At 36.9% G+C, this 27274-nt stretch overlaps 3 protein-coding genes and 1 non-coding gene across 5 annotated transcripts; 2 read left to right on the top strand and 2 right to left on the bottom strand.

Moving 5' to 3' along the window:
• Nucleotides 1–340: 340 nt before the first annotated feature.
• Nucleotides 341–24578, top strand: LOC129941506 (endoplasmic reticulum-Golgi intermediate compartment protein 3). Its single transcript, XM_056050175.1, has 7 exons — nucleotides 341–881; nucleotides 953–1111; nucleotides 1178–1373; nucleotides 1447–1606; nucleotides 1684–1864; nucleotides 23976–24177; nucleotides 24251–24578. The coding sequence occupies exons 1-7, from the start codon at nucleotides 794–796 to the stop codon at nucleotides 24384–24386; spliced, it is 1122 nt and encodes a 373-aa protein (XP_055906150.1). The 5' UTR covers nucleotides 341–793; the 3' UTR covers nucleotides 24387–24578.
• LOC129941507 (reactive oxygen species modulator 1) lies at nucleotides 14594–15361 on the bottom strand. 2 transcript variants are annotated; one of them, XM_056050176.1, is made up of 3 exons: nucleotides 15233–15361; nucleotides 15007–15165; nucleotides 14594–14877 (listed from the first exon to the last, which is right to left on the bottom strand). In XM_056050176.1, the coding sequence occupies exons 2-3, from the start codon at nucleotides 15135–15137 to the stop codon at nucleotides 14769–14771; spliced, it is 240 nt and encodes a 79-aa protein (XP_055906151.1). In that variant the 5' UTR covers nucleotides 15138–15165; nucleotides 15233–15361; the 3' UTR covers nucleotides 14594–14768. The 2 variants fall into 2 exon arrangements, with proteins under 2 accessions (XP_055906151.1, XP_055906152.1); XM_056050177.1 differs by having other exon boundaries at nucleotides 15007–15145.
• Trnap-ugg (transfer RNA proline (anticodon UGG)) lies at nucleotides 15501–15572 on the top strand. Its single transcript has one exon. It is a non-coding gene; the product is annotated as a tRNA-Pro (tRNA).
• On the bottom strand, nucleotides 24570–26604 carry LOC129941505 (U4/U6 small nuclear ribonucleoprotein Prp31). The gene is made up of 6 exons (XM_056050174.1): nucleotides 26167–26604; nucleotides 25902–26106; nucleotides 25696–25838; nucleotides 25457–25641; nucleotides 25112–25402; nucleotides 24570–25056 (listed from the first exon to the last, which is right to left on the bottom strand). Exons 1-6 carry the CDS (start codon nucleotides 26519–26521, stop codon nucleotides 24721–24723), a joined length of 1515 nt encoding a protein of 504 aa, XP_055906149.1. The 5' UTR covers nucleotides 26522–26604; the 3' UTR covers nucleotides 24570–24720.
• Between the last annotated feature and the right edge of the window lie 670 nt (nucleotides 26605–27274).

Here is a 27274-nt window from a genome sequence, read left to right as displayed (position 1 = left end):
GATTCTTTGTAACCAACTTCGCGTTGATGGAATATGGAGATGCTCTTAGAAACCACCAAACCTACTATTTGGGAAGCATAACTAAATAGTTGGAATCACTTTTAATTAAGGTTTTCTACTTAAGTAATAATCGACCAATAGTCCATATTGGCTATGTCGGTGGTATCAAAGTTTAATACAATTTCGAATTTATTATTCTATTATGTTATGTATTTGACACAAAGTAAAACATTACAATTCATACCCTAAAGTGAATTGATTTCTGATAAAAACAACAGCCCACTAAGCTACATTCTCGCCACCTACATTTCACTTGCATACAACACTTTTGATTTTGACAGGAAGGCGACAGACATCCTTTTTTTAGCATCTCCGCTAAAAAAGAACTTTTATATTTATATTTATTTATCTTGCATATTAAGTCCTCGATATACACACAGATTTTACAAATGTAATCAATTAAAACCCAGGCCAAAATCCCAAAAACATAAAACACGTGCCAAGTATTTACACTATTTAATTTATCCAAAAAAACAACACGTCAACCAAAGTCAAAAAACCAATCCATTTTTATTGTTGACATGTCAAATCGTCCGCCAGCATCGCCTTTGCCTTTGCCTTCGCTATCGCCAGCCAGACAAAACTCTAGACGACTTTTTTCTTTTATGATCTAAAAGAAAAGCATAGAACGATTGAGAATTTATTTTCAATATTTAATTTTATTTGCAATTCCTATTTTATGTGCAATTTATGTTAAAAATTTAATGTTTTTGATAAAATAAATCAAAGTATTATGAGAGTTGCGGATTTTCTTCGTCGGTTAGACGCTTACCCGCGTACACTGGAAGATTTCAGTGTTAGGACTGTAAGCGGTGCAGCCGGTAAATTTATAACCTTTTTGTTTAGTACTTTTCCCAAAATTGGTCTTAACTCATTTGGTTTTGATATTTAGTTACAATTATCAGCACAAGCATTGTATTTTTCCTAATATGCCTGGAATTGTATGCGTACCTAACGCCGAATCTCACCGAAGAGCTGTTTGTCGATACGACAAGGGGGCACAAACTTCGCATTAACTTAGACTTAACTGTAGCCAATTTAGCATGCAATTGTAAGTGAAAAACCAAATGGTCTGAAGGTTTTGCTGGTTTGATTCTTTTGTTTTATTTTGCTACAGATCTTTCTCTGGATGCAATGGACTCTTCCGGTGATCAACATCTGCGAGTTGATCATCATGTACTTAAGCATCGATTGGACCTGCAAGGTAATCCCATAAGTGAAGCGGAACCAATTAAGGAAATCATTTCGGTGTCCACGTCACCAGTAAATAAGACCTGCGGCAGTTGTTATGGAGCACAACAAAATGAAACTCAGTAAGTTTGTTATCTCAGGTTATTGCTCTCTTATCATAACCATAATGACTCATTTTGTCTTTTGTTTCTAAAGATGCTGCAACACTTGTGACGAAGTGATGGAAGCTTATCGCTTGAAGAAATGGAATGTTCAACTTGATAAGATTGAACAGTGCAAAGATAAGTTCAAGAGGTCTGATAAGGATGCCTTAAAGGAAGGATGCCGAGTTCAGGGACATCTGGAAGTTAATCGAGTAAGTTTTTATTTTTTTAAATAAAATATTTGCTCTTAAAAAGTGTGTTTTTTTTAACTGTGGATGTTTCTTTTTAGATGGCTGGTAGTTTCCATATTGCTCCTGGAAATAGTTTCTCAATTCGTCAATTCCATATACATGATTTTCAACTGACTGATGTTAAGCTAACGCATACGATTAATCATTTATCATTTGGTGATAAGATTGAATTTGCCAATACACATCCTTTGGACGGGCTAAAGGTCGAGAGTGATGCAGGTAAAGTAGAACTGTGTTAGCTAAGGGAATAAGTTTTTTTTTTTTAATCGTCCTTAATTTAAACCACGAAACTTTTGGTATTGCAATAGGGCCTGGTTAAGGCAATAATAAGCTGCACAAGATGTCAAATGGCCTACCTCGGGTTTTCATTCGTATTCGTCCTTTTCATAAGCCACGAAGCAATTATTTTGTATCCCCAACAAATGTGAATGTGAAAAAAGGCAGTACAAAATGTTTTGACTTATTAGATTTGATATAAATTTGACGACCACCAAATACTTTAATTGCAACAGAGTTCTTTTCATGTTTCAAAATATACATTGGTCTCGGGTCGTTTTTTTCCATATTTTGACCTTTCAGGGAGCAATGGGTTCGAAGGTTTGAAAAATTTTGAAAGGTTAATTCTTTCACAAGAATGTTCTTCAATTTATGAGTCTAGGAACCCGAAAGTGGCATCTTCTATTTTCTTGGCAAATGCTATACGATCAGCTATCCGTCTCCAAATTGTTCTTCATAAGGAAAATGCGGATAATGATCAGCTTTCTTCTTAATGTTTATTAAGGGTAATATACACGGAGAGACTATATGATGATTCCTTCTTTTTTAAATGATGGTAAATTAAATCATTAGTTTTAAGTATTATTTGAATAAAAGGCAATCTTACAAAGAAACAATAATTTTTCTAATGGATTAACTCATAATAAAAGAACTACTTAGAGTTATATATAAACTACAAAGTAATATATTCAACACTTCCTCTATAAAAACAAAAGAAAATTGTATTGAATCAAATTATAATTGGTCGATACATATTTTCTTTCGTAGCATTTGATATCGTACGCGTTCAAGTGGTTTTGTCAATAAATCTGCTAACTGATCAACTCCTGCAATATGCTCCAGTCTTAAATCACCTTCCAGGAAACGCTCACGAACATAAAAATGCCGAACCACAATATGCTTCGTTCTTTTGTGAAACTCGGGATTCTTTCCTAGCTTTACAGCACTTGAACTATCGACATATAATATTGGTCCTAGTTCTTTTTGTCCTGTTAGTTCTTGCAAAAGATGTTTAATCCACATAGCTTCCTTGGTTCCTTCACTTGCAGCAATTTCTGCTCGCGTTGTTGATAAGGCCACGGTTCGTGGAAGCTGTCTCGTCCATGATACACCACCATAAGCAAACAATGAAATTACTCCAGTAGCTGAACGTCTGGTTTTAAGATCGCCTGCATAATCACCATCACTGTAAATTTTTAACTTTTGTTTGCTCTTTCCTTGGTATCTTAAAGATAAGCCGGAAGTACCACAGAGATAACGAAAAATTGCTGCAGAAGTGATTTTTGGTAGAGTTGCTGTTGCCAGATACATCAAGCTCCCAACAGCTTCACGGTATGGAACTTGTTCTTTTAAATTTTCAAATTTTGAATTTTCTTCCTCCCGAAAAGCTGGAGTCAAAACTGGATTACCATTCATCCATTCTGAAACGATCCAAAATTCGTTTTGTATAATTTTCTTGGCTTACCTTTTTTAATTGAACCATCGTTTTCAATTTTTATCTTCATGCCGAGAAAATTTTCAAGAGTTCCAAATGTAATTTTGAATTCATTTTTTAGTGCAATCATACAATTTTGAAGTTCATCTTCGTTATTTCCAAGAACTAGTCCATCGTCAACATAAATCGCTACATAGAGAACATTTTCACTATTACTTCGATTAAACAGACAAGGATCAGTTGTGCTATTTTTCAATCCTGCTTTCTTCATAAAGGCCAAAAATCGTTTATGCCAACATCGTGGAGCTTGTTTACCATACAAACTACTTTTTAACCGGCATACTTGACCAGTTCCATCTTCAAATCCCTCGGGCTGCTCTAAGTACACTTCCTCCTCAAGAGTACTATATAAAAATGCTGTTTTGACGTCAAATTTTCGAATTTTCAGTCTTTTGGTTTGTGCTAGAGCTAACAGCAAGCGAACTGTGTCGTAACGAGCTACAGGACTAAATGTTTCATCGTAATCGATACCTTTTTGTTGAACCTACCCTTTTGCAACAAGTCGTGCTTTGTATCGCCTATTCCCATTGTTTCCTGCATTCTTCACTCGAAATACCCATAGATTTTGGACTACTTTGACGTTTTTAGGTCGTTCAACAAATTCCCATGTTTGATTTTCTTTTAGAGATGATAACTCATCTTCCATTGCTGAAAGCCACTTTGCTTTATCTGGTGACTTCAAGTCTTCGAAGTATGAATTCGGTTCTTGACTAGAACCACCTTCTCCTGCAAACATGAGATACTCCCCACCTGTCATCCAACTTGGCTTTTTTCGTTCTCTTCTATTGATGTTCAATTCGTTTTCCATTAAATCCTTAGCATCGAATAATGAAGCATTTTCGTCATTCTGAAAACTTGAACTTGATTGATTTATTTCTTTAGAATTTGAAATTTCTTCGGTACATTTTCACTGTCTTCATTCTGAGAGTCAAACTCAACACATGTTTCTGCATTTTCTTCAGTATTTGCTTCCTCATTTACATTCTAAAAAACAAACTCAAAACTTCGTAAATGGCTTACAGTTCCCAGTTCTTTTCCATACCATAATTCATATGGAACCTTGTTTTCCATTGTTGTCTGTCCTGTACGGTTCAGGACATATGCTGCTGTATTACATGCATCAGCCCACAGACATGTTGGCAACTTACCGGCGCGCGGCTCTTATACTTATAGCTGCTTCCACAATTGTTCAAGTGATTTACATACTTAGCTCTTGTGCTTCAAAAAGAAGAGCCTACGAAACTTGCTGAAATCATCTTTGAAACAAACATAGTATCGGGATCCTCCTACTGATGTTGTTTCAATCGGGCCTAGAACATCTGAACGGATTAACTCACCAACAGTAACTGATCGATCACTTCTGGACTTGAAAGGGAGTCGATGCATTTTACCAGCATGTTTTCTAAACCGTATACGTTACATGACATGATTCTAATAGCTTATTTTAGTTCTTTAAAACAGAACAATTTCAGAAAACTTAATTATAAAAAAACAAAGTATAAAAACATTCTTCAACACCCCTTCTCGTTCTATATTGTTGACAAGATCAATATTCATTCGAAATTTTGTAAATTTGTTTGTAGCAAAGGTTTCGTTAATAAATCTGCAAGCAAATCTGCAATCTGTTGGACAATATTCACACTTGATAATTTTCTTTTTAACGTAGTCTTTTATAAAATTAAATTTAACGTCAATGTGCATAGATCTGTTGTTGAATGTATATCCTTCGACCATCTTAATAAAACTTTGATTGTCTTCGTAAATGAGAATTGGTTGATTTAATGACTCTTGAATTTCCAATAGTAACTGTTTTTAACCATAAAGCTTCTTTTGCGGCTTCAGCAAGTGCAATGAATTCAGCTTTGGTAGATGACAAAGCTACACAAGTCTGCTTCCGACAAATCCAAGACACAAGTCCACCGAAAACTATCTTCTCCCCAATTTGCGTCTGAGAAACCGACAAGTTATTGATTGTTGACTTCACTATATAATAATTGAAATTTTGATGTATCTTTTAAATATAATATTGTTTTTAAATTCCTTCAGTGTTTTGTTTGATTTTCCATAGGATGGTTCCATTGGTATAGTTGATGGTTTTGATTCTGAAAGTCAGGTTTCTACTACAATTTTATCAATGTAACTGGACTGTCAAATTGAAATTACACTTCTTCCTTCTCTTTCAACTTCCAGTCCTTAATAATTTTGAATTGATCCCAAATCTCTTATACCAAAATGTTTCTTAAGATCTTCTTTAAATTTAATTATATCTTCTTCATCATTTAGTCAAAGAATTTACTCAAAGTCAAAAACAGGGTGTTTCTTTGAAAAACAAATCAAAAACCTTAACAGGCTTGCGCTCTTCTATCAACACACAAAGGGACTTCGTAGCAAGACTACTGACATTTTTAACTCCCAATCATTTCCACACGACGTATTCGTTTTGACAGAAACGTGGCTTAATTCAAGCTTTTTCGACACAGAACTTTTTATTTATTTATTTATTTATTTATTCAATCTACGATAATTACATCAACAGATTTATGCTTACGAACTAGTTATAAATTTAAGTATTAGTTATTTTGTATCAATAAAAATTACAATTGAAGCAAATTTAATAAAAGAGCTTTAAAATGTAATCTAGGCAAAAAGGTATCTAAATCATCATAATATATATTAAATAATTTACAACAGTGAGATATTGGTTCCCGCTGTCCATAGTTAGTAAAATAAAATGCCTCATCCTTAGTTGCCGGCTAGGTGTGTAAATATTTATATATGATATTAAATCTTCACAAATTAAATCACTACACAAAATATCCCGAATAAACATTACACTGTACATGTTGCGCCTCGATTCAAGAGTATGCATTCCAAGCAAAAGGCATCTGATTTTATAATTCAAATTTAAACTACCAGACATTTGAAATTTTTTCAATGCAAATCTTAAAAAGTTTTTTTGAACAATTCCAATTCTATCAGATAGTTTTTTTTACTGTAGGATTCCAGATAATACAATTGTATTGAAGTAACGGAGTTACTTTTTTTCTTTTAGTCAAGAGTTCGAAGTTTACAGAAACGATCGTCATGTTGGTAATGCAAAGGATTTAGGAGTTGTTCTCATAGCGGTAAAATAAATGTACCACACATTGACTGGATTCCATCCGAAGACGAATCCTGCCTTGAAGCCTCTCCTTCTTCTTCACAAATGGAACTATCTCTTCTCGATAAAGTCCTTCTTACTGACTTACAGCAAACAAGCTGTATTAAAAACTCAAAAAATCAAATTCTCGATTTAGTCTTTTCTTCTGACGCTATTAGTACTCTTGTTCTAGAATCTAGATCAGGAATTACTAATATTGACAAATATCACCCCCCTTTGGACATTTTTTTTGACTTAAGAAATCACCTTACTAATCACAGTAATTCTTTTGATTGCTTATATAATTTTGATTTCAGAAAAGCCAATTTTCAGCAGTTGTCTGAAGATTTAACCATTATACACTTCTAACATTGACGAAGCAGTTTCAACTTTTTATAGGATCCTTAATTATTGTTTTGAAAAAAATGTACCGATAAAGAAATCAAGAAATACAAACTTCAGCCATTCTTGGTACACGAAAGAATTGCGTTTACTGCGTAATAAAAGAAATAAGGCATGGAAAACGTATCTCAAAACACTGTCTCCAGTCAACTTCTCTTTTTATGTTGAACTCTTTAACCAATTTAAATCTCTTTCTAATTTTTTATATGCGTGTTATGTTACTGATATGGCCACCTCTTTGAAAGAGAATCCTAAAAAATTTTGGAATTTTGTAAACTCGAAGAAAAAATCAAAAGTTTCGATAGATAAAACTTTTGATATCTGTAACGCTTTCGCAACGAATTTCCGTGAGTTATTTGTTAATAGCAATCAAGAAGTTGATGAAGTATATTTTCATAATCTTCACACTTTTTCGCAAACTAGCTGTAGTCACATACCTGTGCTACAGAGTACGGTCCTTGATCTTTTATCTGCGTTGAATGATGACTGCTCAGCCGGTCCTGATGATATTCGCCCGATAGTACTAAAAAAGTGTAGTAATGCTTTAGTTGAACCCCTTACGTTTTTATTCAAACTTTCTCTAAAAACAGGCAAATTTCCCAACATATGGAAAAAGTCATTTCTAACACCAATTTTCAAGAAAGGTAACAAGTCGGATATAAGCAACTACAGGCCCATTGCAAAGCTTTCTTGCATTCCTAAAGTATTTGAACAAGTTGTTTGTGAAAACGTATCATATTTTAGTAAAAATATCATTTGCCAACAGCAACATGGTTTTGTGAAAAAAAGATCAAACGTTACTAATCTCCTCACATTCTCAAACATATGTTCAAACGCTTTAGAACATGGTTATGAAGTTGACTGTGTGTTGACTGACTTTTCTAAAGCTTTTGACCAACTAAGCCACGGAATTATTTTATTTAAATTTAAGGCTCTTGGTTTTCCACCATTTTTCTTAGCTTGGATTAAGTCATACCTTGAAAACAGACCCTACGAGGTAAAATTTAGAAATTGTCATTCTGAACCTTTTGTTGCTCAATCTGGTGTTCCCCAGGGAAGCCGTCTTGGCCCTTTTCTGTTCATCCTATCTATCAACGATGTATCGTCATGTCTACGCTTAAGTGAACTTCTCATTTTTGCTGACGATATGAAGATTTTCAAAATAATAAAGTCCAACCATGATCGTATTCTTTTACAAGCCGACATTGATAGTTTCACATTTTGGTGTTGGTAAAATAGCCTTTTGCTCAACCCTTTAAAAAGCAAGACTATAATTTTCACTAAAAAACTAATCAGTAACGTATTTGACTACTGTATATCACAGGAAAAACTCTGTCGCGTCTCCACATTTAAAGATTTACATGTACATTTCTGTTCCAACTTAGAGTTTACACATCACATTAATTTTATTGTTAATAAAGCAAGTTCTATGCTTGGTCTTATAAAAAGCTGGGCAAAGGAGTTCAATGATCCCTATGTTACCCTTTCTTTTTATATTACGAAATTCATGGAGACGTATTGAATCAATTCAACATAATTTTATTCGCTTTGCCCTAAAGGGTCTTCCTTGGGAAGATCTTTATGATCTGCCTCCCTATGAACATCGTATTCTACTTCTTCAAATGCAATCTCTCCATCAAAGGCGTATGACTTAGTATTTTTCCATCAACTCATTAATGGTGAAATTGATGCACCTTATTTGCTATCTTGTGTACATTTGAATTACCGGGGCGGAACTCATCACCTGCGCACGTTTGATTTTATACATATTGTCTTCCATAGAACTAACTATGGCAAGAATGAAGCTTTAAGTCGAATGAGCATTTTATATAACTTAAACTGTTCATCGATAGATTTAAATTTAAATAAGGTGGGATTAAAATCATTGTTTAGAACCAGTGCTCCACTATCGTAATTTTTTGTTCTGTAATAGTTAAATGCTAATTTTGTTTTGTATTTTGTGCGTGTGTTAGGCTATATTTGTATTATTTTTTGCTAACAACTAACACATGCACTTATGATGAGCCTCTGATCGTAGTTTGACGCTTGCTATAAGCTTACTACTTTCTGAAACTCTGAAGTGTAAAAAATAATAATAAAAAAAAAAAATTGCTGCTATAAGAACATCATCAACATAAATGAGAACAAATGCACTTCTTTTCTTGAATATAAAAGCACGGGTCTGCTTGTGTAAAACCCATTTCGACAAGTGAATGTTCTTGTTCCATGAACGAGCTGATTGTTTTAATCCATATATTACTTTATTGAGCAAACAAACTTTCTTATCTTGATTTGAAACCTTTTGGTTGTTCCATGTATACTACCTCCTAGTCTGGATGCGGAGGGTTTCAGAGTGATAGCCTATGCGGACGAAGTTGCAATAGCAGTTTCAGGAAAGCATCTTAACATCCTAAAAGAACTCTTACAAATGCCTTGGACAGACTAATACTTTGGGCTGATCGGTGTGGACTGGGTGTTAACCCACACAAAACCGATCTGGTCTTATTTTCGAGGAGATACAAAATTCCATTTGTCAACCCTCCCTATATTAAAGGACGAGGCTAAATACCTGGGTCTTGTCTTAGACAAGAAACTAAATTTTAAACGCAATTTTAAACGAAAGAGTCAAAAAAGCTACTGTAGCTCTCTTTTCTTGCAAAAAAGCTATTGGTAATAAATGGGGTTTACAACCCAGAATCACGCATTGGCTATACACATCGGTAATCAGACCGATTTTCACGTACGGTGTGGCAGTATGGTGGACTGCTTTAGAGAAAGGTATAAACAGGGATAAGTTAAATAAAGTCCAACGTTCAGCCTGCCTATGTATAAGCGGATCGCTTCGCACTGGACACCTTGCTCTACCTTACACCTCTTGACATATTTAGTAAACAAATAGCTGCAAGCTCTGCTATTCGCCTCAATGCTTCGTCGCAGTGGACTAACAACAACATTGGCCACTCCGTAATTCTAAGGTACTTAGAATCAATTCCAAAGCACACAGACTACACCATCCCCCAACTACAATTCGACAGAAATTTCCAGATTTCTATACCTACCAAATCTTTTTGGGAGGATAGGACATTCTTGGGATGATCCACTTTTACACAGATGGCTCAAAAACCAAAGAAGGGGTTGTGGAGGTGTGTACTCTGAACGACTGAAATTAAGTCTCTCATTCCGCCTTCCCAATCATTGAAGCGTGTTCCAGGCGGAACTTTTGGCGATTAAAGAAGTCTTGTCTTGGCTCAAAGAAAACGTAATATCAACATCTGACATCCGTATTTTCTCTGAAAGCCAGGCCGCTATCAAATCTTTGGACTCTGTCTCTACAAACTCTATAACAGTCCATAACTGTCGATCATCTCTAATGCAGATGGCGCAACAGTTTAATATTCACCTTTGCTGGGTGCCGGGCCATAGAGACATTCCAGGTAACTGTAAGGCAGATGAACTCGCCAGGAACGGTACAGTACAGCCCATCCTACCACGTTTGGCAAGTACTGGCATACCAATCGCTACTTGTAAACTGTTGCTAATGCAAAACCCGGCGAGGAGGGCAGGCACCAGGTGGAACAACATCACCACGTGTCAAGCCACACAAAATATCTGGCCAACACTGGATTTAAAACGTTCAAGGTGCTTGCTCTCTCTAAGCAGATCGCATATAAGCTCGATAATAGGTGTCATAACCGGACACTGTCTAATAGGAAAGCACGTCACGAGACTAGGCGTATTCTCAAATGACTTTTGCAGAAGCTGTATGGACGAGGAAGAAGAAGAAACGGTTCTTCATCTTCTCTGCACATGCCCTGCTCTAGCTCGAAAACGCAAGAATTACCTAGGAGAATTCTTCTTTAACGATCTAAACGATCTAAATCATATCGGTATAATCAGCCTCTCACGTTTCGTAAGGGACTCAAGCTGGTTCCATTGAGCTTAGGAAAAAGCCTCAAGATTCATGTGGTATCACAATGGGCCATTAAGCTGGCCTAAGTGTGTCCGCTTCCATCTTGGACAGCCACTATAACCTAACCTAACTACCTCCTTCAAATCACTATTAAGAAATGCTGTCTTGCAATCAATATGATGAATCAAAAGTTTCCGTTGTCCCGCTATTGCTGGTGCAAATACCTCTTTGTATCCGATACCATAACGTTGAGCGAATCCTTGCGCTATTAAACGTGCCTTAAATCTTATACCATTCGTTTCTTCTTTGCGCTTAAAATCCCACTTACAACCTACATGCTTTCGATCCATTGGCATATCTACCAAGCTCCAGGTATTGTTATCTTCCAGTGATTTCATTTCAGTTTCCATAGCTTTCAACCAGGATTCTCGATCTGGTCCACAAATAGCTTCTTCATATGTGACTGGATCTGCGTCTTGAATTTGATTGATGTACCTGACCGGTGGTATGCCTTTTGTTATCCTTTCAGTTCTTCTGAGCTCTTGTCCTGGCTGGTCTGTGTTTGGTTCTTGTACTTTTCTGGTTCTTGTCGTTGTTGGTTTGTTTCTTCATCATAAACATTTGTATCTATAAGGCTGTGAAAAGATGAATTTAAACCGTCAGTATCTTGCTGTTTTATTTTTTGCTGTGAGAATTCAATAAACATATATTTTTCTTGATCTTTCTGTAACAATTCTCTTGATTTTTCTTTAGATTCCTTGTCCAAGTAATTCTCTTCTGTATCTGATCTGTTTTCTATAAATCCTTGTTTGATGAAAATAAATTATTGCGATTATTCTTTTGAAGCATACGATAGGCTTTTGAATTCGAGTCATAACCCACAAAAATCATCTTTACTGATTTATCGTCAAACTTTTTTCGAAGTTTTCCATCAGAAAGCATACATTTTGACATCTCAACAAGTGAACGATTCTTCCGCTCAGCTACTCCATTCTGTTCCGGTGAGTAAGCTGTGGTATGTTGTATAATTATACCTTCTTGTTTAAGATAGTCAACCGTGTTGCTTTCGGTGTACTCCCCTCCTCTATCTGATCTTATAATCTTTGGTTTCGTATTTATGTATTCTTTTAACTTTTCAAATACTTCAGATTTATGTTTAAGTAGATATAAATGACAATAACGACTGAAGTCATCAATGAAAGTTAACATATATCTGTTACCGGACAGAGTTGGCACATCCATAGGACCATAAACATCCGTATGAATTATGTCAAGTACCCCCCTTGAACCAAAATCAATCTTCTTTGGAAATGGAGGATCAGTCGATTTTCCAATTAGACAAATACAACAAGAACTTTGATTTTCGCAACTTTCAATATTCAGTACAAACAAGTCCCTTCGATTTCATTTCTAAAATTGCGTCACGTGATCGATGACCAAGTAGTTTGTGCCAATAATGTATACATTTTCCTGCACATTCTACTTTCGTTACAAAAATATTTTCATGCTGTGACAATTAATATAGATTTTCTTGAATGCATCGGCAACTGACTGTCCATTCTTATAAATATAGCAAGTGTCATCTTTAAAATTAACTTCACATCCTTTAGATGTTAAATTCTTTACTGAGATTAAATTCATTTTAACTGATGGAACATAAAGTACTTGTTGAAAAAATGCAGTCGTTTCTTTACGAAATTCATTTAAAAGCTTGAGACGAATTTCTCCCTGTCCTTCAGACTGAATTTGTGTTCCATTAGCTAGTATAACATTGCTATTGATGTTTGGATCAAATTTGCAAAACAGATCTTTATCTTTACAAATGTGACATGAAGTTCCGGAATCCACAAACCCCTTCCCAGAAGTACTGCCAGAAACAACTAAACAAAAATCTTCACTCACCTGTTCTGTTGAGACTATATAGACTTTTTGTTTTGTCTGCTTTTTCTTCCATTCAATATACCTTACAAAATCTCGTTTCAGATGTCCTTTGGAATGAAAGAAATAGCACTCTACCTCAAAATTGTTTTTATTGAAATGTGTTCTCTTCTTCATGGATAAAAAGGCATTTTGGGATTCTTTTTCTTCAATTGGATGACGCCTCCTGTATTCTTCAATTAATTTTGATTCCACCAAACTAATCGTTAGATCCGCTTCCGGTCTTGATTTCAATGAAGTTATCCATGTATCAAAACTGCGAGGTAAACTGCTCAGAAGCATAGCGACATTCCAGCTTTCGGTGAACGATGATTCTCCTACATTTTGCAATTTTGTGAACAGGTCCCGCATCGTACCAATGTGACTTTCCACATTCCCACTTTCTTGCAGATGAAGATTGCAAATATCAGTCATTATGATCACTATATTGCTTAGTGTGCATTTTTCGTGATAAGTTTGTAATGTTGTCCAAACTTCCTTAGCTGTTGTACATCTTCGGACATTATGTAATTGATCATCTTCCAAAGATAAACATATTGTTGCTTTTGCAATGTTATCTTTAGTCTTCCAGGCATCTTGTTCGTTCTCCGGTCTTTCTTCAGAAATTGTTGCCCATAGTCCTTCCCTCATCAGTAGCATTTAAATTTTATATTTCCATATAAAATAATTTGTATTATTTAGTTTTGCGATTGAAAATTTCGAGTCAGCCATATCTTGAATTATTCTTTACCTTGATCCTTTAATATGCCTTGAATTATTCTTCAACTTGATCTTTAAATTTTCTGTATCTTGAATTATTTCTTTAAATTTGCCGTATTTTCCTTATTTTCCAATGGTTTGGGTGTCTGAGCCCATAACCTTTTGAAAATCTTTATGGTTCTCAGTAATAAGTCCGTAGTCTTTATAAACAATTTATAAAGTTCTTTATTGTTTTACTGCTTTGAATCGAATCAAAATTCAAAAACTTATTTGTAAAACAGAACAATTTCAGAAAACTTAATTATAAAAAAAAAGTATAAAAACATTCAAGTTAATATAGAATGTTTCTTCAACAATATTACGGTTACGACGACAGACAATTCTTAGTTTTTTTGTTGTAGGTTCTCGATTAGTGCATTAAAATTGCGGTTTAAGCTATCAATTTCTCCGTTATACAGCTCCTTGAGTACGCCTTTACCTTTAAGGGCTCCACAAGCATGCTTACTCTATTTTTTCGGCTTCTTTCTAAATTTTGCTTCCCTCCAAATCAACATTGCCTTCTGAGCAGTAATATAATCGCACCTTTGGGATTTTTCTATAAGATCACTTACATATGTTGACACGCGCTTCTTACTTTTTTGAGTGTAGCAAAAAGGAATTTTACATTCGTCATTTCTATCATATAACTTTATAGAATCTGGTTCTTAGACATCCGAGAGATGTTCAGCAAGAAAAGTACTTAAATATAATTAAAAATCAGACGACAAGCTGCTGAATAATGCTGAACTCTTGGCAACTTAAATATCTACCTTCTTATCCAAAATACACAACGACTAACAAGTGATGATTACGATATATGGCTAGCGCTAGAATTAAAAGTAATCGTGTAGAAGACCAACAAATCCCATTAGTTCAGCATTTTCATGGTCAGGAATCTTGAGTACCTCAAGAAATAATGCCCAGAGTTAAATTAGGTTGCGCATCATTTTTTACAGTTGTTTATTTTTTTGTTGCCAATTCCTCATCACCCTCATCAATTTTGCGTTGAATAAAATCCTTGATTTAAAATTAAATTTAAGAAACAAAATGTTTGTCTACTCCTACTTAACGTTTTATTAGCTTCAAATAAAAAATCCTAAACAATATAAGTAAGTGGGAGAAAGTTTTAAAGTCCAAAAAAGCCGCACTAGACAGAAGGTACACAGTATTGCTTTCCATCCACAAACATCATCTAATTTTAAGTGTCTCCCAAACAATGCCCTTGCTAACAACGAAGTCCCGTGCCAATTGCCATGAATGTACCAAAAGTACCTCCACCTTGAATCATTACTTTGCCCACATTGTTTATAAGTTCCCGTCCACGGAGACCATATCTAGAACAAAAAAAAAGTATAAGACTTATTGCACTCATATCTCCCAAAGCGCCCCGCACCGGTAGTTGTTATATAATAAGGGAAACCATCGGTAGGGAAGAATGAGAAATATTTGTAGTCTATAATTACCTCAATGCAGAAAAGCCCCCAAACAGTGCTCCACTGGCCATGCCAACACAGAATCCAATTGTGAATCCTGTCTTCATCTTATCAAAACATGATGGGCCTTGATGACCGTACACTCCACTTGGCATTGGCATTGTTTCGTCTAAAAATTATAAACAAATTCTAACAAATTAAAAGTTGAGTGAATGTGTTTTAGGAATTGATGTTTTTCATTTGATAAAATAGTCACCTTTCGAGAAGAAGAGAAGAAAACAACCGAAATGTGTATTTATAAAATTCCACAGAAAACGATTCGATTTGGTTCGATGTAATTTTTATTTGTCTCCTGAAATTTTTTATTTTTTTGACAGAAGAATGACAGATTGTGAGTTGTGAGAAAAATGTGTGCTGATGTCGATTTTGTTCTCTTTTTCGATTGAAGAGCCATCTTGTTGTGAGAAGTCACAAAAAGTATTGCAAAGCTGTTTTGTTTAAAATTTAGTGGATGGTTTTCAAGCGGCTCAATGGTCTAGGGGTATGATTCTCGCTTTGGGTGCGAGAGGTCCCGGGTTCAAATCCCGGTTGAGCCCATTGCTTTTTGTTTTATTTTTTAAATATTATTTAAAGAACAAGTCTATTTTGCTCGTCAGTTGGGTATTGACCATATTTTTAAAAATGTATGAAGAATATCAAACGCTCAGGAAGAAGCTAGTTGTCCAGATAACTATAGATGGATTTATTATTATATTTCAAGTGGGTTTCGTTCAACCTTTTGAACAACAGAGTGTTTTTTAGATTGATTTGCGAAAGCAAGCTATCAAAAATGAGTTGGAAACGACTTCAATCTAGGACAACCTACCTTAAGTAAAATACCCAAAGAAACGTTAAAAATGCTCGAGATAAAACTGTGCCAGCTCTGGATTAGAATGTAGCTCTCGGAACCAAAAAACAGCTAACCAAAAAAACGCATTTTTAACAAGTTGGCATTCCAGGCATAATTGAATGCGTTGATGGCCGCCATGTCAAAATGTTGCCCCTAAAAAGACAGGTCAACATAATATTGATACCTTTCAGTAAGAATGTATTAAGCGACATTTTTAAAATTGTTCAGAAAAAAAAAGTCTCATTTAGTTATTTTTTTGTGTATTGTAATGAAAGGAATAGATTTGGAGAGGGATTTTCAGAATACAAAACTTGACATTGCAAAACCAAATTTTTAATCAGATAAGAAGTTTTTGTCGCTAAGTACCTACATTTTCGTGGTCAAGACATTGGCGCTTGATACAATGGCAAATTTCGCTTAAGACACTGTAATGGTCACAAAAAATAAAGGTTTGAAATAAATTGTGTCGTTTAATTCATGTTTTATTTTTTTCTCATTAACATTAAAATAAATAAAAATCTATATAAAAAGTAACATAACATTGATTTCAAACTAAACAATTCTCAAAGGACACTTTAGGATTACTAAATTTATTTTAGGGATAAAAACGGAAATTTTAAGATTAATGATTTTAATTTTGATTTTCAGACAAATCATCTTCTTCTTCTGTATCTTATTTATTTATTTATTATATCCTCGTATTCTTGAATGTATCGTTCAGGAATAAACTTTCTTTTGAGCAGACTCTCTAAATCCTTTCGTTTTGAGCGTGATATTGACAGTTTGGAAGAATAAAGAATGTCAGGTTCATTAAATTCTTCAAGGCATTTCATTTGGTTGCGCGACCAAAATCCGGGGTTTATAAAGGAGACTTACTTATTTACTTATTTAAGGAGGCGCTACAGTCCTGTGTGAACTAGGGCCTCTCCCAACAAACTTCTCCATCTAGCTCGGTCCCTAGCTAGATGTCTCCAGTTTCGCGCTCCAAGTTGGGTGAGGTCACCTTGAACTTGATCAGACGAAGAACTTTACGCTCGAAACGACCCAAGGTGCTTTCATCCGCTTTTGTCATGGTCCATGCTTCTGCATCGTATAGCAGGACGGGGATGATAAGGGTCTTATATAGCAACACTTTGGTCCCTCGAGAGAGGACTTTACCACTCAATTGCTTTCTTAGTCCAAAGAAACAGCGGTTAGCAAGAGTTATTCTGCGTTTGATCTGATCGCTGGTGTTGTTTTCTGCGTTTACAGCGGAGCCTTGGTAGAGGAAGTCCTTGACTACCTCAAGACGTCGGTGTTGTATGTCCTTTCTAGACGACAACATGTACTTTGTTTTGCCCTCATTAACCGTTAAACCTCTTTTTGCCGACTCTGCCTCAATACTCACAAAAGCTCCATTGACATCACCCTGAGTTCTTCCGATTATGTCAATGTCATCAGCATATACCAGTAATGGGACAGACTTTTGAAAGATAGTGCCTCTAGTGTTAACGTGTGAGTTTTGCACTATTCTTTCAAGCACGATGTTAAAAAAATCACATGACAGCGCATCAACTTGTCTAAAACTTTTTTTGACATCGAAAGGTTCTGTTAAGTTGTTTCCAACCTTTATGGAGCATGGTCAACCTGCACAAACGGACGAGTTTGGCAGGGATGCCAAAACTTGACATGGCTCTATACAGCTCGTCTCTGTAGACGCTGTCATATGCGGCTTTGAAATTGATAAAAAGATCGTGGGTGTCGATTTGGTGTCCTTGAGTTTTTTCCAGGATCTGCTGTAATGTGAATAATTGATCAACTGTGGACTTTCCTGGTCTAAAACCACACTGATAAGGACCTATCAGGTTGTTGACGATGGGCTTTAGACGTTCATATATTACGGCAGAGAAGATTTTATAGGCGATGTTAAGTAGACTGATTCTTCTATAGTTGGTGCAGTAGAGAGGGTCTCTTTTTTTCAGGATCGGGCAGACAATACTCAGGTTCCATTGATTGGGCATGCTTTCTTCCGACCATATCTTACAGATAAGTTGGTGCAAGCTCCTAACCAACTTTTCTGCTTTAAAGAGCTCGGCATTCAAACCATCCGCTCCAGCGGCTTTATTAGACTTCAACTTAGATATGGCTATCTTTACTTCGTCTAAGTCGGGAGGACGGGATTGTTGGCTTTCGTCGTCTTTATTGAATGGATCATCCTGCCTGACAGCGGAATTCAGTTCTTCGTCTGAAGTGGTCCTTCCATATCCTTAGCATTGACTGCGGTTCCACTATGATGTTTCCACTTTCGTCTTTGCAGCCTTCGGTTCTAGGTTTATGTACCTGTGAATTTCGTTTCACCTGTTCATAAAACTTTCGAACCTCATTCCTGCTTTTATACCTCTCAACATCTTCGACCGCACGCTTCTCATGCCCTCTCTTTTTCCTTCTGAGAATTCGGCGCTCCTCTCGCCTCTTCTGCTCATAGAGCTCATGAGCAGCTCTCGTCCTTTTATGCAGCGCCGCTTTGCGTGCCTCTTGTTTGGCTGCATTTGCCTGCCGACATTCCTCATCAAACCAGGGGTTCCTTGTTGGTGGATGTTTGAAACCCTGCACATCAGAGGTGGCTTCTCTGATTGCATCTTCGCAATGTTGCCACTGGTTTTCGATACATTGTGTTGGCGGCAGAGAACTTCGAGAGAGGTTACTTGTAACTCGGTCGGAAAAGGATTTGGCGATCTCATGGCGATTGTAGCCGTTCGACGCTGTACTTTCTCCCAGCACCTCCCTGTTTTGCCTTGGGTCTGGAAATCCGAAGTGCTACCTTGGATACAACGAGGTAGTGGTCCGAGTCGATGTTAGCTCCTCGGAAAGTTCGTACATCCATAATGCTGGAAGCGTGTCTGGCGTCGATCGCAATATGGTCAATCTGGTTGACGGTAGATTTATCTGGAGAAGTCCAAGTACCTTTGTGGATGTTGAGGTGTGGAAAACGCGTACTGGCTACCATGACGTTTCGCCCCGCAGCAAAATCTATGAGCCTGAATCCATTGTCGGAAGTGTTGTCGTGCAGGCTGTTCTTCCTGATTATTCCACCAAATATGTCTTCCCTTCCTAGCTTGGCATTAAAATCGCCCAGGACTATTTTAATATCGTAGCTATTACACTGCTCATATGTTTTGTCTAAGAGCTCGAAGAACATATCTTTGGTGTTGTCGTCTTTCTCTTCTGTGGGGGCGTGCGCGCATATCAGGCTAATGTTGCCGAATTTAGCCTTGATGCGTATGGTCATGAGGCGCTCATTGATGCACCTATAGCTCAAGACTTTTTGCCTAAGTCTGGCTCCGATGACGAATCCGCATCCAAATAAGTGCTGTTGGTTTTCGTGGTAGCAGTCACCATAATAAATATCGCAGTTTTTCATCCACTTTTTGCCCGGCCCATCCCATCGTATTTCCTGGATGACGGTGATATCTGCTTTATATCGTTCTAGGGCCTCCGCTAATTCTTCGGCCGTACGTTGTCTGTTAAGGGACCTAACATTCCACGTGCATATCCGAAATTCGTTGTCCTTTATTCGTTTGCGTTGGTTGTCAACAGTAAATCCGTCCGTATATGAGGCTTGTTGGTGCTTCGCAACTATGTAAGCTTTTACGTGGCCAGGAAGTCACCCCGACGGCACAACCCCCAGCCTGGAGGGCCAGATTCTAAGTATAACTCCAAGGATTGGGAGCCGGATAAAACCACTCCTTATATGCCTGGGCTCCGAATAAGTCGAAGAAGTCCTATAAGGTGTTCACTAAGTAGTTTAACCTTACTGGAACTGTAGACGCCACCGTTGATTCCATCTCGGGAATTCCTCCGCTGCCGTCTGGATAAGGAGAGGTGCCTTAGTGGAAACACCTCTCCCCACCTCTCTCGTTTGCTGCCTCCAACAACTTTCCACTGGGGTTGGAACCCAATCTTCAGTTGAGGTACTACGCACCCGATGTTCACCCCGGGGAGGTGAGAGTAGGAGTTGATAGACAGAGGTGGGTTTTGAGAAAAACCTGTGGACGCTTGTGTCCTCTTGAATGCTCATGTCTACCATTTGAACATCTAAAGGAGAAGGTGTTTGAAACTGCGAATTTTTTTATTTCTGGGGATGATTTAGAAAAAATGAAAATATTAGATTCCGTTATATTGAAAATATTTCAGCGCTTCTTTTTTCCAATCACTGAAATCTTTGTATGTCAACACCACCATCTCATAAGGTTTGGGATTTATCCTTGAGTTCGAAATCAGAGTAACCGATTCTGATGGTTTCCAGAATGTCCTTTTTTTTAAACCACTCTATAGTATCATGCACAGAGTCAACAAGCATGTAGGTAGGGCCAGGAAGTAGAAATGTTAATTTAATTTCGTTATTGTTTTTGTAAAAACAAAAAAATCGTTGTTATGATTTGGCGATTTTTATTTTGTCCAGGAGAGCTATCACAGTATAAGACGATTTTTAAGTACTGTTTGAGGATTGAACAAATTTCATTTGCTCCCCGCATTACATCAACTTCGCCCCAAACAAAAGCATACGCATTATGAGTTCCACTCTCGTTATAAAAAGAATATTTTCTCGAATAATAAAATAGCATACTCTGCGTATGTGGAACGTTTAGAACTTTTTGCGATCAAAACTCGCACAAACAAATGAATGTGAATTTTTGTTTTTTTCTGGTTCTCCTTAAACAGTTTATGGCTCGTTTCTGTCTGTTGGGAATGTTTTAACACTTTTTTTTCTCTGTCTCATCCAATTCACGGTTCTTAAAGGATTCGAAAAAGGTACACTTATCTTTTTTGGGAACATGGATGCCAATATTGTACGTTTTAAAAATTCCGCAAAATATTTTTTCCGAAACAAAATCTAAACCTTGTTCCTCTTTGTTTTCTTTGAACTTTCTGTAAAGATTAGAAACACTAAAATATTTGGTGGGCAAGTAAGTTCTATTGGTCCTAGAACGGTAATAATGGGATGGAACCCTTGCATACATACTTGTATTCTCTTCCGTTCAAAATTTATAAAATATTTCCTTGTTTCTGTCTTCTTTTCAATTTCTTTGCTTCGTCGCCTTTTGATAGGAACACGATCAACACAAGACAATAACCAATCTATTTGCTGTGTATGTGTGGCAGTTTCCAATAAATGTCAAAAACGGCTTGCCTTTGTCACTCCCTTAATTTAGTAGCACATTTGTTTTGGCAGCTCTTGCATAAATTTCTTTGCACAGATTTATGTTTTTTTTCAACACGAGCTCTTTTTGAGTCTACCCCCAACATCTGGTTACATACCTAAATGGCCATGACGTTCGGCTTTGGATTCTCGTTTACTTTTCGATGTTCTATTATTTCATCGGAAATTGAATTTTCTATGGAATCATTATGCCAAGATGAACTCCCATCTGTTTTAAACGGATCACACTCAGACTCATACCCAGATACAAATTTGTATGGTGCACCAAAATCCTTTCACCCGAAGTACTTTTAGTTTTTTTTCAAAATGATCAACTTAAAAAAAATCGTAATTGTATAAAAAATATTCAAAATTAAAGAAAACCATGTCTGGAGTGTTATAACCGACAAAAATGGAGCAAGTTCTATTTGGAAGAGTGGGCTAAGCGACAATTTCGGGTAAACTATGCAACATCCAACAACCTTTTTTTTGTGAATGTTTGGTTGCTTAAGACAATAAGGTTTTTAAAAATGTTGCTTAGCATAATTTCAATGATGGATAGTACAAATTTCAGGGAGCAACGTTATTCAAGTGAGAAAACTTGGCATTTGTTACGTTTTTTTTTCCTCTTTAGTTTCTTTTGTATAAGTACATGATAAGACGAAACCCAGGCCAAAAGGTGGCGCTTAACTTCTAGTATAGTTCCGCATTAAAAAGTAATTTTCGAAAAAAGTGTCGCTTAATACATTCTTACGAGAAGGTATCGAATTATGTACTACAACAGAAAAGGGAAGAATTAAGGGGCTTAGTGAATTTACGAAAAACATTAGAAAACGACTAACAACGTCGCATGGAGTGTGGTGTTCTCTTATGCGTTCCAGTATGCTACTATTTTGGCAACGGCTGGTAGAACTCGAATTCCTCTTCAGTTATTGCACTTTGTAAGATCTCCTTTTTTTGGGAACTTGACGATAATTTCCTCCTTCCACTCATGGGGGAATCTTTCGTTGTTCCAGGCTTCTTTTTTGAGCGGATGAAGCAGTTAGCTTGATAACGTTGGCGCTGCTTGTAAAAGCTCTGCGGGAATTCCATCAAGTCCTACCGCTTTGTTGTTCTTAAGTGCTTTAATTGCGGCAACGATCTCATCTTTACTGGGTGGTGCGGATTCGGGGATTAGTTTCTTCAGGCGCTTCAGGAGGTATCGGCTGCACGTTGTTTGCAAACACTCGGTTTAAAACCGAAAAACATTTTTTTCCACCTTCTGACTTGCTCATAAATAGAACTTATCACAATACTGTTTGCGTTCGTTGATCTTTGCCCAAGATTCTTTTGAAAGCCAAGTGTTGTTGCTTCCTTTTTTTCGACCGACTATTCTGTCAGCACCTGAAATGAAAACATTTTTCACAGCATTCCAAGGGTGTTCCATGTCGTCATGTACTGTGCTGGTGATTGTTCTCATTTCTTGTGAAAGGTGGTCCCTTTGGTCGTGGGATCCTTTGGTCTGGCGATGTTAAATTTGGGGGCTCGTGTTTTTCCGTTGGATCTTCGAACTGTAGCTGTACGCAATCTAAGGGTAGCTATTATTAAGTGGTGGTCACGGGCAAGTCCCATATCGGCGGCTCTTCTGTTTCGTACATCCAAGAGACTGCTTCTAAAGCGTCGACTAATCGCGAACTTGTCAATTTGGTTGGCAAACACTTGCCTGTCCCTCGACACCCAGCTAATTTTATGACAAAGTTTGTGCTCAAACATAGTGCAACCAATCACAATGCTATTGGCGTTGCAGAAGTCAATGAACCTCTCACCATTATCATTGCAATTGCCCACTCCATGAGCACCCATCACATGCCTTAGCCTGTTGTTGTAACTGCCAACCTTAGCATTGAGGTCTCCCATGACTAAAATTATATCTCCGCGGGGAGTGTTGTTGTAGGCGGATCCTAGTTGACTATAAAAGCATTCTTTCTTCATCAGATGCGAGCTCCGTTGGCACGTAACACTGTATAATGGTGACGGGTGGTACTCTACTCTGAAACCTACTTTTGATAAGCCTTTCCCCAAGGGGCTCCCAAGAAATAAGGCTTCTGGTTGCCGTTTTTGTAAGGAGCAACCAAACACCAGCTACTCGAGTGTTTCCTGGATCGTGACCAGAGTAGAGCAGTACAGTGTTACGTATTGGTAAATTGTATTTGCCCAATTCCAACCATCGCACTTCGCTTAACCCTAAGATATCTATCCTGTACCGCATAAATTCTCTCTCTCTAATTGTCATTGTGTGGACCTTCACTTCCTGCTTTCAGAAGCGTCCTCACATTTCAGAAACCAATCTTTGTCCGGGTACAATGGCCAAAAGTCGTCAACTAGTTATCATTAATTATCCGAGGCGAAATTTCGGTTTCTGTAACGGGATGGTGTTCAGTTACGAAAAGTGCTAATCTCCGTAACCTATCCTGAAGATTTAGGAAACTTCGCCCTTACAATTTTTGCTAATTTATGTATATTGGGATACACAAATCATTGCCCTGGGGCCACCACGAGCCAACAATGTTGCATAAACCAAGTTTTAGGCAATCACCAACTACCCGATCTGCCATGCCACAGGCACGATACTACGCGAATGGAAATAGCCTTATCTTTATCAGTCGTTGCAATATTGAAGAACAAAAAACCAATCTCCACTGAAACCTCATTTCTAAACCCTCCCTTTTTCCTAATGCTGACACTGTGTCTTTGTCATATTAAAGGTAAACAAAACCCTTGGAATGTGCATCGGTATCTCCTTATTTTCCTAGTTGCTCGCATTGTGTTCGTTTATATGAAACGGTAAACCCGACTTTATTAAAAAAGAACATAACCAATTTTCCTTAGTTGAGCTACATACATCGATATACATAATTTTAATTGTTTACTTCTTCCTTTTTATTTTTCTAGCAACTAAGAGCGAAATGTACAATTACTACTTAAAAATCGTTCCAACAATGTACGTCAAATTGAATCAATCTCCCATCCACACGAATCAGTTTTCGGTGACGCGCTACAGAAAAGACCTAAATGACAAAGAACGTGGTATGCCTGGTATATTCTTCTCCTACGAATTGTCTCCACTTATGGTCAAATATGAAGAAAAATCAAGGTACATAAATAAGTTTTAAATTCTATTTTCAAGCTTTATAAATCTAAATTTTAATTTTGTTTCAATTTTATAGATCCTTTGGACATTTTGGAACAAATTGTTGTTCGATTATTGGTGGAGTATTTACCGTTGCTGGGATAGTAGCTGTCTTCCTTAACAATTCACTCGAGGTGATAAAACGAAAATTCGAAATCGGCAAATTAAGTTAACAATACAACAACAAAAACGAAGAAACAACAATTATGAAAAAGTTTGTTCTATTGCTCGCGTGCCTCATTCCATGATTAGAATTAGAATTTTTCAGCTCAAAGACAAAAAAGAAATGAATAAAGAAGAAGAGAGAGTATTTATTGAATATTAAAAATCTCAAAAGAAGTAAACAAAAATATATGTAAAGTGTATTTTTATGTGTTTTTTATTTTATTATTAATTTTATTTGCGAGTCTGTGGCTTTTTTTACATTATAAATATAAAATGCGAATAGTATATTTTCTTTTTATAAGGAAATACAAATTTTAAAAATAAATAAACAAACAAAATCGCTTATGTTGTTCTTTTGCCAACGGACAAGAATCCAGAGGTATTTGAGAAGTATTTGGCATTCATTTCGGAGATCGATCTTTCAGCTGCCTGTGGATTCACAATCTCAAGACCTTGCAACGGAGTGAATGCCACACTGGAAGCTGTACCAGATATTTGGCGTTTGACTGTGGTGCTGCCACCGTAGACTTGTTGTTTCTGTAGGTTCTTTTGAAGGGTCTTGCTGATGCGTACTTTGGTCTTCTCGTCGACTTGGGGCAGACGGATGCGACCGGTTCCGGTTTTTCCAATTGTTCCACGGGTGTAGCCTAAGTCACCTTGATAGGCGTCTTCTTCGATCTTAAATGCAAACATTTTTGAATTATTTGGTTTTTAATGATTGATTTGAACTTACATCACCGAAGTTCATTCGATTGGCGTGCTTTCGGAATTCGGTTAATGCATAACGCTCCTTCATCTTCCGCACACGCTTGCCACCACGTTTTTTCTTGCTTCCCTCGATTGGTTTTGGAAGGGGTTTGATGAACTTGACTGGAGGTGGTTCCTGTAGTTTGTCGAGTTTCTTTTCGATGTCTTCTTTGAACCGAAGACCGATTTCTCCATGGACCGATTCATGGCATGCATCAACTCGAGCTGCAAGCACACTTTTGGCAGCTACCAAACGAGCTGCTTTCCGACGAACATCCTATGGAGAAAAATTATAAAGTGTTTAAATGTACAGATTAAGATCTTTCCTTACCGGTGGATTGTCTTGAACAATTTGTGAGTAATAAATGTATCCTGTGTGTGGCAACATTTGTGTCTTTGAGAATCCAGAGAGTGTTTTCTTCTCCGAGCCGAGGACTTGAACATTGCATGCTGGCATTTTGGACAACTTTGTAAGGCCACCAGCTATTCCAAGAATCTTAGCAGCAGTCGATGCACCTATAAGAGACTTTTACAAGACAAAACTTACAAAAATTCTTCCAAAAATCTTACCAATGATCATTGACAAGTTGGGAGCAATGAACGTCATACGACTCTCAACGTATTCATAGATCTTTGATTTGTAGTTATTCAGTTGGAAAGCCATCTCACAAGCTTCATCGATTTGTGCTTTTTCGGCTGGAGTTAAATTTGTTCTGGAAATGGAAAACTTGGTGATGATTCTATCGATTTAAGAATCAACATTCGGAAACCCTTACCCTTGTGTTGTTGAAGCTGTAACTGAGACAATCATGATAGTTGCCTGTGTTAGAATCGCTTGAAGCTTTTCGTTGTTCTTTACTTGATCAAGTTCATTTCCGAGCTCTCGCACAGCCAGAAGATACTCCATTTCGCCGACAATCAGAGAATCCAATTCAGGGAATCTCTTCTGGTACTTGTCTTTGGTAAACTTGTGGATGATAGCTGAAATTGATTTTGTTTCCATTAGGATTCTTCACTTAAGTCTAAAATACCTCAACTTACATATTTCATTGTCAATTTCGACGGCGATTGCATTTGCTTCCACGATAAGTCGATATTCTGGGTCCGATTCCACATTCCCTATCATTTCGGCAGCCGATCTCTGGCGAGAGGCGTAGTCTTCGATTTGGCGCAGAATATTCTGCAATCGCTCCGAGTCACGTAGCTTGCACAATTCACGAACTGATTGGACTTTAACATCGACTTCCATAAGATTCACCGATGGCTTGAGAAACTTTTCAGAGATTTCCACGGTTGCGTCGTCTCCATCTTCGTCCATTTCTTCTTTAATGGTGTCATTTAGGTCTTCATTGTCATTTTCTTCCAAATCAGCAAGAAGTTCGTCGGCTAGAGACATTTTTTAAGTTCAATTTTATTAATTCCTTTGAAATTTAATAAAATTTGCTTTAATCGTTTACAACTACTTTGACTTGAATTGAAAACAACTTTTGGGAAATGTCAAAAACTGACAGTTCTGTTGTTGTTGTTGTTCTAGGGAATTGACAGCCATTGAGATGTATACTATCCGCCACTAGGAGCAGCAGATGTATAACTTCCTGTGGCGGCCATTATAAATAATTGAAGCAGACATTACATTTTGAAACGAATTACGAAAATCGTTGTAAATCTTTCATTTTTGAATCGTTGCGAAGCTCGGTTGTAGCAGATTTATTAAATTGCTTGAGTTTCTTTTTCCATTCGCTGCTAATAAATGGCTTAGAAAGATAGGGTATCCGGATACTTTTTTGTTAGTATTTTACGTGTAACATAACAGCTGATCAAAAACAGCTGAGATGTCTAAAAAGGAATCCAAATGTATCTGGTGTATGTAGGCATCTGACAGAACAGCTGATTCAACACATAGTTGAATTTCAAGAAACTTGAAAATTGATTTCAACATTTTGTATTTGTTGGTATACAAAAAGATACAAAAAGTTAGTTTAAGTTGTATTTGAGGATGTTCTGCACATACTAATTTTAGAATTTACTTATTTTGTTCTCGTTTTGTAGATGACCAATTTGCGAGGTCTTACCTCCAGTAGACTAGTGTCCAGCATTCTGAAGTTGAAGAACCTAATCCTGTTCCATTAAATGTTTTATCTTAAAACTA

This window comes from Eupeodes corollae, chromosome 1 (genome assembly GCF_945859685.1).
Source record: "Eupeodes corollae chromosome 1, idEupCoro1.1, whole genome shotgun sequence".
Classification (NCBI taxonomy): Eukaryota; Metazoa; Arthropoda; class Insecta; order Diptera; family Syrphidae; genus Eupeodes; species Eupeodes corollae.
The sequence above is the reverse complement of the archived record's forward strand: the minus strand, read 5'-3'. Positions and strand labels throughout refer to the sequence as shown.